The sequence below is a fragment of the Diabrotica virgifera genome, chromosome 6 (assembly GCF_917563875.1).
Source record: "Diabrotica virgifera virgifera chromosome 6, PGI_DIABVI_V3a".
In the NCBI taxonomy this organism is placed as follows: Eukaryota; Metazoa; Arthropoda; class Insecta; order Coleoptera; family Chrysomelidae; genus Diabrotica; species Diabrotica virgifera.
This window is the reverse complement of record NC_065448.1, coordinates 23,095,794-23,108,510: the sequence shown is the minus strand read 5'-3', so window position 1 is coordinate 23,108,510 and position 12,717 is coordinate 23,095,794. Positions and strand designations below refer to the sequence as shown.

General features: G+C 32.0%; 1 protein-coding gene across 2 annotated transcripts in view; it reads left to right on the top strand.

Annotated features, from left to right (window-relative positions):
• Positions 1 to 12,717, top strand: part of LOC114331412 (NPC intracellular cholesterol transporter 1 homolog 1b) — a 104,460-nt gene that overhangs the window by 25,914 nt on the left and 65,829 nt on the right. For both annotated transcript variants that reach the window (XM_028280999.2, XM_050654830.1), the window contains exons 5-6: positions 1,148 to 1,292; positions 4,267 to 4,477. In XM_028280999.2, the coding sequence (XP_028136800.1) occupies positions 1,148 to 1,292; positions 4,267 to 4,477 (356 nt within the window). The remainder of the gene's footprint in view (positions 1 to 1,147; positions 1,293 to 4,266; positions 4,478 to 12,717) is intronic.

The following is a 12,717-nucleotide window of genomic DNA, read 5'->3' as shown; positions in this document are numbered from 1 at the left end:
CGTTACTGCCTTTGTTCAATTCTAGTCCAGAAAACATATGCATCCTCTGTTTTCTACATATATATGTGTTTGAAATTAAAAACATTTGAACTGCAAATATTAAAATTTAAATATTTTTTTAAATTATCGGAGGGTGCCATGGCCCCCTCCCTGGATCAGCCCTTGGTCCAAGATATGTGCAGCATTCTTCTCCAGCACCACCTCTCAAAAGCATCATTTTTTTGGCGCTCGCATGCGCGAAGAGTCCAAGTCTCTGCCTCGTATAGAAATATTGAGAATACAAGAGCATTTACCAGTCTCATCTTGATATTTTGAGAGATAGATCTATCTTTCCAATCTTTAGTTAGGCGACTCATTGAATTTTTTGCCATACCAATACGTCTTTGAATTTCTGCTTCACAGTTACCATCGTTAGTAATACTATAGTACTAATTACTGTAACATGTTAGTCAGTTGAATAGTGTCTAATCTGTCGACCCCCATTATTTTTGTCTTAGCTTTATTGATTTTCAGACCAACTTTATTGCTTTCGTACTCAACTATTCGCAGGAGACAAACATTTCTTGCTAATTTGCTGCTATAAGTGTAGTATCATCAGCAAATCTTAAATTGGTGATTCTCCTACCAGCTACTGTTACTCCACCGTCCCATCGTTCTAAAGCCATCCTCATGACATGTTCACCATAAATGTTGAATAAGTCAGGTGACAACACGCATCCATGTCTAATATCTGGGTAAAGAAATATAACTTCCACTTAAATCTATCAGTAACTCCAACTCTCCAACCCTAGTTTTTCTTTATAAACACCTATGCAATGTTTTGATGGATTAATCCAACCATTTATATTTTGATTATTGTTTTGCATCTATGAAAATATATTCATATATCTCACCAGGGCTGTCGGTGGGGGCCATGCGCAGGTGTTCTTCCTCTGGGTAAGTTCAGGATATGCTGCACGAATAGACCTAATGACAGCAGAGGACAGAGTGTTAGAATAGGGCGAATCAGGTGCAGTAGGAGGGAAGTGGAGACCGTCTCGTTTGTACTCGATGGCGCGCTGTTGCCATGCACAGGGCGTATGTCTAATTTAAAACTAAACAGTCTATATATGAGTTCTTTACTACGTAATATTTTTAAATATTTTAGATGGTTCGATTTTATGAATAATCCAGACAATATGGTAGCTCCGTTCACAATACATTATGAAATCGTTAATCCTGAAATTGATACAGAAGTATACGAACAATATATTCCTATCAATTACACTGCTTATCCTTGTGACCAGGCATGGGTGAGTACAGGGTATTTTTTTCCGACCAGTTCTTTTTAACAGTAATATTTCGATAATTTTAAGAAATTATATACATATAACCTATTTCAGTATTGAAAGTAAAGAACGCAATCAAATGTCTTTAAAACAATAAGTGCCCAGGAATTAAATAAATTTCATAGCTAAATACATAAAAAAGAAAGGAATAACACCAGCTTTCAGAACAAACAACAACTTAAGCAAATACATTAATAATAAGAGCCAAAGAAAAAGGAACTAAAAAAGTGGTGTATGAAAATGACATAATCAACTATTTTCAGTGGGAAATAAGCCACAATTTTACCAAAAATAGTATATTATTCAACGAGCATGTAATAGCCATTACATGCGAGTAGAATACTATACTTTTTCTACGACCTTTTTTTTATTTTAACTCGAGATTTTTACTCGAGATTTAAATTACAATTTACAGGAATACCTAAATGCTATTTACCCCTAGTACGTGGCTGAATAATTGGTTGCCTACTATTACCAAATTATTATTTATTGTAAAAATACAACTAAAAATAGTCCATATTAAGTTCTATTCGTGTCGGAAAAATTATAAGCTTAAATTTGTACCTACTGTCAATAATTAATCTAATAAATAGGAAATGGCTGTTGTCGCTGGACGTATTTCAATAGTTATAATGTATATTTACAATAAACTATATACAGGGTGTCCAGAAACTCTACCGACAAACGAAGACAGGAGATTCCTCAGATAATTTTAAGACAATTTAACCCAATTCACCTAGTCCGAAAATGCTTCTTAAGGGAGCTAGAGCTCTTTGAAGATGGCGTCATGAAATTAGTTTTTCTTAAATACCTCCAGAACGCTTCTATTTAGAAAAACGAAAATTGGTATGCCTATTTACTTTTCAGAGATGAATCGACTCCATTCATTGTAAATTTTCAGTACCGGTCATAGGCGTGCGTTTTGGGTAGAACAACGGGTATTTTATCGCATAACTTTTTTGTCCTTAACTTTTATGCATTTTTGACACCGGATTATTAAATTGTGAGATATTCTAGTACTAAAAGGTACTCTTAAGGTACTCTTGATTTAAGTCGGTAGGACACACCGTTTTCTAGAAAAATCGATTTGAAAGCTTTTCGTTTTTGGAATTTGAAAAAAAATTGAAAGAACTTTTCAACAAAAAACGAAGTATTTTACCAACATAAAGTAAGAGTAACTTTTAGTACTCGAATACCTCATAATTTAATAATCTAGTGTCAAAAATCCTCAAAAATTCAAGACAAAAAATTATACTATAAAATAACTGTTTACCTAGCCAAAACGGACGCCTATGACCAGTACTAGAAATTCGCAATTAATGAAATCGATTTATCTCTGGAATATAAATAAATGTACCAGTTTTCGTCTTTCTAAACAGTTTTTTTTTGAATTTTTTTTTTAATTCAAAAAGCGAAAAGTTTTCAAATCGATTTTTCTAGAAAACGGTGTGTCCTACCGAATTAAAACAAGAGTACCTTTTAGTGCTAAAATACTTCCCAATTTAATAATCCAGTATCAGAAATGCATAAAAGTTAAATACAAAAAAGTTATGCGATAAAATATCCGTTGCCCTACCCAAAACGGACGCCTATGATCGGTACTAGAAATTTGCAATGCATGGATTAGATTTATATCTTGAAGATAAATACGTGTACAAATTTTTGTTTTTCTAAATAGAAGCGTTCTGGAGGTATTTAAGAAAAACTAATTACAAGACGCCATCTTCAAAGAGCTCTAGCTCCCTTAGAAAGCATTTTCGGACTAAGTGAATTGGGTTAAATTATCTTAAAATTATCTGAATAATCTCCTGTCTTCGTTTGTCGGTAGAGTTTCTGGACACCCTGTATAATATAATAATATAACTAATATGTTATGACATATTTAACACAATATAACTTGAAAAATAAACACAATATTAGTTATAAATTCCAATTAACATAAACAAAATGAGCTAATGTCACTGTCACTAAAAAATGATAAACGTCAAAATTTTTAGTATAATTATATTTATATTAATATTTTATATTAATTAATATAAATATTATATATAATTTAGTATATTAATACGCTATTGTCACTGTCACTAAAATAAATGATATAATAAACGTCAATATTTTTAGTAAACAAGATAGGTATAAACGTAAAAAATATACTGACATTGTTACAGTTAAAATTCCTTTAAAAATTTTTCGAAGTTAATTATTGATATAAATTACAATAATTATTGTATTAAATAAACAATTTTAAGTAATTTTAGTTGCAGTTTATATACGATTAATATTAAAAGTGGCATGCGTCACTTGAATCTAACTTCAGCCCGTGAGTAATGACCCGTGAGTAACTTCAGCCCGTGAGTAATGAATTATTACTCACGGGTACAGTAATGGGTGCTATTATCTATGAAAAAATAGCGAATAATGAGCATATTATTAAACGGTCGTAGAAAAAATGATTTTATTAACGTTTCGAAGCCCAAATCTGGTTTCGTTGTCAAAATACAAAATACTACTAAAATATACAAAAATGTTGTTGATATATTATAATAATACTACTAAATTATTATTATTATACTACTAAAATAAACGATTTGGGCTTCGAAACGTTAATAAAATTATACTTTTGGTAAAATTGTGGCTTATTTCCCATTGAAAGTTGTTATAAAAATGTCACAAGGAAATAGCTTCAGAACAACATGAAAATGACATGGGGTGATTGTTCAAAAACTTACATCGGTCAAACTGGCAGAACCTTTGACAAACGGCTAGCAGAACACAAAAGGGCTTTCAATAATAGAAAAACAGATTCTACCTATGCACTTCAGTTTTCAGTGTTTTATTGTTAAATAAACCATGAATTGAATGATGAATTTACATCAAGAAACGGTCGAATCAATCAATTACTTATTAATTTCCTTACTAACAATATTTTACTTTTCAGCCGAATAAAAGTGCCTGCAGTTGTAGTGACTGCCCGGCTAATTGCAAAGGTGTGAAATATGAAAAATTGGAAGAGGAACCTCTGATTTGGAATATTTTTAACATTTATGCCTTTATGGTGGCATGCTTATTTTTATTCGTTGTTATCTCTTGCTCAATAACAGTGGTTATACTTACGAGATTTATATTACCTAAAGGCTTATGGAAAATCGGTAAGTATCTTTCTATACAAACATGATAGTAATTTATTGTACTTGAACACACAACGATTTTGGACAAATACTTTAATTTTTTTCCTCCATGGACCCGTCTGATCCAAAAGATCTCCATTATCATTGAAGTTGAAACGTATTGCGGTTACTGCCCATAGTTGTTTCCTACACTCAGTTCAAAATTTTTGTACACTGTAATTTATACAGGTCTGTTGCTTTGTGTGTCCTCTTTTTTGCCCATATCGTTCCGCTTAATAGCATAATACAAGTTTTACAGTTTCTGGTCTCCTATCTCCGAGTCTGCAGTAAACTCCACTTTAAATGCCTATTCTATTCAGGAATTCTCTAACTCTTTTATAGAGCCACATCTTAAACGTTATAAGTTTTTTAATAGTGGCCTCTGTAAGCGTCCTTGCCTCCGCTCCGTACAATAATATAGAGAAAACATAACTTCTCAAATGTCTCATTTTTGTATCTAGGGATATGTTGTGGCTTTTGAAGATGGCGCTCATTGTATTAAAACCGTTCTTGCCTTTCCTACGCGGCACTTTATTTCCTGTACGTTGCTCCACTGCTCATTTATAATAGTTCCCAGGTAGCAATACTGTTTTACGCGCTCTATCTGCTTTCCATTAATGTATAGATGAGCCCCCTTTATATTCTCCTTGCTGATAATCATTTGTTTGGTTTTTTGGGTATTAATGTTTAGTCCGTACTGTTGACTGTACTCGTTGATTCTGTCCATTAACCTCTGAAGTCCCTATAAACTATCTACTATCACCATGGTGTCGTCGATTGTTTACTCTTTCTCTATTTAGAAGGATGCCTTCGTCTACTCCGTATAGAGCCTCGTTAAAAATTCTCTCTGAGTACATATTAAATATCAACGGCGATAGGATACATCCCTGCCTAACTCCACGTAGCATTTTTATGTGATCTGTTTCTTCTCCGTTAATTTTCATATAGGTATGCGGTCTGATTCCAGTAGAGTTCTGAAATTATTCTGAGGTCTTTGTCATCCAAGTCTGCTCCTTTTAAAATGTTAATCATCTTTTGGTGTATTTGAAGTGTCTTAGTCCACCTCATTGTCGCTGCATAGGTAATTGAAGCGCTTATTGTATAAAGGGTATAAGTCCACAATACTTAGTTTTGAGAAAAACGAAAAAAACTGTTTAGTTTAGAAACGTGATGACCTATCAAATTTTGTTCTACAGATGAAATGTAGAAGGAGACTAGTAGAGTGACATGTAAGGCAGCAAACTTAGCTTTGAAAACTATTAAGGCCAAAAAATGGGGAGTCGAAAAGAATGGGGAGTCGAAAAGAATGTGCCTTACAGAGTAGACGTGGTTTTGCAGTGCTGCGATTAAGTATTGGAATATGTGGTAAACGTGCACGTATAATTTTGAAAATTTGTCTGTAAGTGGAAGTTATGACCACGGACGTAAATACATAGATACATAGAAATATTTTTAGCTGATTTTTAGCTGATTTGCAGTAAGTTTTTATAAAGTTTGTTTTGTTAAAATGGGTAGAGATGGTAATAGAAGTCAAAGTGGTAAGGGAGAGGATGAATTGCACTCAGTAGTTAAAGACCTTGTTGTTAAATTGTGCACAGCAGATGAGTTTATCCTCAAGCTTACCGAAACTATAACTGGGATTATCGAAGAGAAATATAACGAAAAAATTGCCAAACTTGAAGAAGAAAATCAAAGTAATTGTTAGAAAACTTCAGCAGCAGGAAGAGACAATCAAATCTCTTGTTAATCACCAAAAGAAACAGGAACAAATGGGGAGAAGCACCAACCTTAGAATTTATGGAGTTCCTGAACCATCGGGTCCTGAAAATTTGTCTAAAACTATGCTTGCTATATTTACAACTACAATGCATCTGGAATTAGATGAAAGAAGTATAGAGTTCTGCTATCGACTGAACAAGAAAGAAACTCACAAAAGTAGACCAGTTTTGGTGAAATTTTCCTCAAATTATTATAAAAATGTTGTTTACAAAAATAAAAGGTCACTGAAGTCTACAAATATAATAATTCGAGAGGATTTAACGAGAGAGCAGCTAAATATTGTAACGGAGGCAGTGAAAAAAATTAATGGTTCAGGTGTGGTTTGGACAAATTATGGTCAAGTTTACGTCAAACTGAATGGTCAACAAAATGGTAGAAGAATCAGCTCACTGGAGGATGTCGCTAAACTACTTACTTAGTATATAATGTATTATTATTATTCTCTATTTAATGGCTTTTGAAATTAACAGATAGAATCATGATGTTTGTTATTTTTATCTTTTACGAGCATAAAAATGTTAAGGATTATATTTGCAGCATTTGACCAATTGAGTTGTTCCCGTTACTAGATTTTTATCTAGGTGGAACAAAAACTACAAGAACTACAAATTTTTGTTTAAGTTAGATATCGTTTGTTTTGGTATTGTTTTCATTTCGAACTCGAGCATTTAAATTGTTTAAAATAAAACAAAATGTTTAAAGTAGGTTGCTGTAATGCAAGATCATTAGTACCTTCATTGCAAAATATTAAACAAATAGTTTCGGATAATTATTTAGATATTCTTTTAATATGTGAAACATGGTTGAAATATAGTATTGTTGATGACCAATTAAATTTTAATAATTATAAATTATACCGGGCGGATAGAAATTGCAGAGGTAAAGGAATATGTATATATGTTGGAGATGGATTGCGTTGTGAACCACTTATAAGTAGGCAGGATTATATCTGGGAACAGTTATGGATTAAAATAACGGTTCATAAAAAAACATTTGGAATAGGTGTAATGTATAGACCTCATGAAAAAAATTTAAATTCTTTTCTGGATGAGTTTGAAAATAGTCTAATTGATATTGGACCAACTGTAGATGAAATAATTTGTATGGGTGATTTTAATTTAGACTTGTTTGACTGTGACAATAGTAGTGTTAAGAATTTTTATTCAATTTTAGAATCACTGAATTATTGTCAATTGATAGACGTTCCTACTAGAGTCACTGCTACATCTGCAACACTTCTAGATTATGTAATAGTACAAAAAGGAGCTGCAGTGGAGGGGGTGTCATACATCATAACATCTCAGATCACTCTATTGTTTATTGTAAGGTAAATGTAGGTGGTACATCGCAACAATCTAAAATGTGTACATATAGAAGCTTTAAAAATTTTAATCAAGAATCCTTTCAGGCTGATTTGTTTAATACTTCATCTTTCAGAATATATGACCAGGAAAATATTGATGCAAAAATATCGTACTTAGTTAATTGCTTAAATAATTTATTTGATAGACATATTCCCATAGTTACCTCTAGAGTCACTAAAGCCAGAGCACCATGGATGACATATGTCATCAAAATTATGATGAACGAGAGGGACAAAGCTTTAAGCAAATTTAAAAGGACTAGATTACAGAGACATTTAGATTTTTATAGACAAATGCGTAACTTTACTAATCGGGCTATTGAGAGAGAAAAAAAAGCATACTTTATACATCAATTCAATAATAATTCATCAAAAGAAATGTGGAAGACACTAAAGTTGAATAAATTTCTTCCCGATAAAAATAAAAATATTCCAGAGGATTTAAAAAAGCCTAACGATCTAAATAATTTTTTTATAAAATCTGTTCCTAATAAAAAACCACCCCAACATCTTTTAAATTTTTATAATAATAATAGATTACTCAATGAAAACTTTAAATTTAAGGAAATTAATGACTTGTTTGTTTTTAAGACCATATCAGATATAAAAACGAATGCGAGAGGGTGTGATGGTATAAATATTAAATTAATTAAACTTTGTTGTCCTCATATCGTACCTTACATTACACATATTATAAATTATTGTTTAACAGAGAATGTCTGTCCGGCGATGTGGAAGAGGGCAGTTGTGAGGGTATTGCCGAAGAAACAAAATCCAAAAGAAATGAAAGACTTGCGAGGTATCAGTATTTTACCTACTTTATCCAAAGTATTGGAAAGAGCTATGGAAATTCAAATAAAGGAATATATACAAAAATTTTCTCTTTTACCTGATGTTCAATCTGGATTTCGCAAAGGCTTTAGTTGCACAACTGCACTTTTGCATATTGTCGATGACATACTTACGGCTATAGATGACAGAAAATGTACTATATTGATTTTATTAGATTTTAGCAGAGCTTTTGACACTATTAACCATGAATTAATGATAAGCATTTTAAAGTATTTAGGATTTTCCTATGATGCGTTGTTACTTATAATAAGCTATTTGGAAGGGCGACAACAGGTTAATATAGAAGGTCAAAATTCAAACTCTTTGAATATTAATTCAGGAGTTCCACAAGGCTCAATATTGGGTCCTTTATTATTTTCTCTATATACTTCTAATCTTCTCTCTAAGCTTCAGTCATGCCAAGCTCATTTATATGCTGATGACACTCAGCTCTACTACAGTTTCCCAATCGAAAATTTAAAAAACGCTAATGATCTGATTAATGCCGATTTAAAAAGATTTGTAGAAGATGCTTTAAACCATTGCCTATGCATCAATTCCAGTAAATCAAACATATTAATATTTGGGCCAAAAAATCAAAGGGAATTAGTTTTACCATCAATCCAAATCCAAATTCAGGATTCAATTCTTGATGTTGTTGATGTGGCAAAGAATTTGGGTGTATTAATGGATTCAGAGTTAAGATTCGAAAAACATATAAATAAATTGATACAGCGTGCCTACGCTTCAATTAAGATTATATACGGTAATCGACATTTTCTACCATTTAATGTTAAGAAAGTTTTGTGTGAATCTCTTGTACTTTCAAATTTTAATTATGCTGACGCTCTTTACGGTCCTAATTTAGCCACTCACTACAAGAATAAAATTCAAAAAGTTCAAAATTCCTGTCTAAGACTCATATTTGGCATTCGCAGAAGACAAAGAGTTTCACATAAAATTAAGGAAATTGAGTGGCTGAATATGGAAAATAGAAGGGTACATCATACAGTCTGTCTTTATCATAAAATAATTCTAACAAAAAAACCGTCTTATCTTCATCGTAAAATCACGTATCGAACGGACATACACAACTTAAATATTAGATATAAAGGTTTGCTGGCAATACCGAAATTTAAAACAGAGATATTTAGAAGGTCTTTTAGGTATCAGGTATGTCATTTGTATAATTCATTACCATCAACAATAAAAGTATTAAACATTGGGCAGTTTAAATCCAAATCTAGAGACTATTTGTTTATTTCTCAATCATAATTTTGGTTCTGGACGAACATAATGCTCGAGCTCGAATAAATTAGTAAATGAAACGAAATTATTGTTGTTTTTATAATGGCACTATATAGATAAGTTTTTTTTTCTTTTTCGGGTTAAGTGGAAGAACATTTTCTGTAAATGGCGACATTTCAGAAAATGAACTTCGCCCTTTATTTCTGAAAATAATATATTATGTTTTATATAAAAATGTACATTTCTATATTGAAGAAATAATAAAGACGATATTATTATTATTATTATTAAATAGTTTTTAAAGGCTGGAACTTGTTTCCTTTATACAATCAATGAATACAAGACGAAATAATGCTGCTTCTCTACAGTTAAATTATTAATTTATTTATAAAAAAGTTTTATTATTACAAACACGACCTATACACTAAAATATATTGTAAGACTTAAAAAAACTAATCACTGTCATAGTCTTAATTGCTCGTCGGCCAGTCCTTAAATTGTTCAAAAAATGCTTTGTCTTCGTCGGGAATGTAATTCAGGACTTTCATAAGATCACCGAGTTTTTTTGCTTTGATTGGCAATTTTCATTCGTAAGCCATTTTATTTGGATGTGAAGGAGCTGCAACATTTTTTTTGACAAATTAAATTTAGATGAAGTAAATCCATCTATGAACTCAAATGCTGTTATAACTCCATGGTCCAAGAGCTGTGAGACATTTTTGAGTAGGTATTTTAGGCAACCTGAAAATTTTTCGGGTGACTCTTCCATGATAGCCTAATACAAAAATGCCGGTCTGGCTGGAGGGCAGCGGTTATTTTCCCCAAAAATCCCCCCAAATTTAAACAAAAGGGTAAAAATTGTTATTACAAAAAATATCATTGACGTGACTTTAAAGTAAATTTAAATATTCAAATATAAAGAAAATAAACACACCAGGCGATTTGAGGGCGATTTTAACTCTGAAAGATACTGGCATGGGCGCCCCAGAATTATTTTCAGGGGATGCATCTGAACTTCAGAAGATTTCATCTGAATCTGTACATACTATTAATGAATTTAAAATACACAACTATACATGCATAACTATGTACATTCTTTCCGGACAGGGAGGTGCAATTGTTATTTTCACAGGGTATTTTTTAATATTAAAAATAAACATTCTAAAAAAGACAGTTTTTTTTGGTGAAATTTTTCAACTGCCAGGTGATCAAACAAATTACGCGTGCATATAAATGAAATGCGCTATAGGTAAGCAGCAGTGTGAGAAAGAGCGTATACCGATTGCTGTTTGCGTCCTCTGTTGTAGCCGAGAGAGTCAGTTCGCTCGAAAAAAAAATCACGTGACCTGGCGATATCCATGTTGTTGTTCCTCTAAACGTTAGAGTATTTATTGTAATATATTATGGTTTTTTAAGTAACTTTTTCTTAATTAAAGAAAAATAATACGTACTATACAATAGATTTTGCAAATATGATAGAAAAAGACAAGTTTATTATTATAAATATATAGGTAGAAAAGTATAAAACTATAAACTAAATTAATTCTGTGTCCGAATCTTGTACTTCTTCTTCAAACTCCTCAGCTGAGCTTAAATATTCATTCTCTTCTTCCTCGTCAGACTCCCCTCGAGACTCAGATTCCTCTTCTACATGATCTGTAAATAGTTGTAATATGTATTTAGAAATAATTAAAAATTAATTAGTGATTAACTAATTGAGTTGCTACGTATTCTCCGTCCTCTTATACGGAGTCGAAGCCTGGACAATCACGGGCGCATCTGAAGAAAGACTTGCCGTTGTTGAGATGTGGAGTTATCGAATAATATTAAATATATCATGGACACACGTAACAAACACGGAAACATTAATAAAGATGAAAAAGGCAAAAGAAATACTCAACACTATGAAGGAAAGAAACACTTAACAGTATAAAAGGACAGAGAATACGTAGCTCAATTATAACTCAATTAATAACTCAATTAATTAATCACTGATTAATTTTTAATTAATTCTAAACACATATTACAACTATTTACAGATCATGTAGAAGAGGAATCTGAGTCTCGAGAGGAGTCTAACGAAGAAGAACATAATGAACATTTAAGCTCAGATAAGGAGTTTGAAGAAGCAGTACAAGATTCGGACACCGAATTAATTTAGTTTATAGTTTTATATTTTCTACCTATATTATATATTTATAATAATAAATTTGTCATTTTCTATCATATTTGCAAAATCTATTGTATAGTACGTATTATTTTACTTTAATTAAGAAAAAATTACTTAAAAAATTATAATATATAATAATTACTCTAACGTTTCGAGGCACAACAACATGGATATCGCCAGGTCACGTGATTTTCTCGAGCGAACGGACTCACTCAACTACAACAGAGGACGCAAATAGCTATCGGTATACGCTCTTTCTCACACTGCTGCTTACTTCTAGCGGTTTTCATTTATATGCACGCGTAATTTGTTTGATCACATGGCAATTGGAAAATGTCACCAAAAAAAAACCTGTCTTTCGTAGAATATTTATTTTTAAAATTAAAAAAATACCCTGTCAAAATAACAATTGCACCTCCCTGTCCGGAAGGAATGTACATAGCTATGCGTATATAGTTGTATATTGTATACTCGTTAATAGTATGTACAGATTCAGATGAAATCTTCTGAAGTTCAGATGCACCCCCTGAAAATAATCCTGGGGCGCCCATGCAAGTATCTTGCAGAGTTAAAATCGCCCTCAAATCGCCTGGCCTGTTTATTCTCTTTATATTTGAATACTTAAATTTACTTTCAAGTCATATCAATGATATTTTTTGTAATAACAATTTTTACCGTTTTTTAACTTTGGGGGTGATTTTTGGGGAAAATAACCGCTACTCTCCAGCCAGACCGGCATTTTTGTATTAGGCTATCATAGAAGAGTCACCTGAAAAATTTTCAGGTTGCCTAAAATACCTACTCAAAAATGTCTCACAGCTCTTATACTAC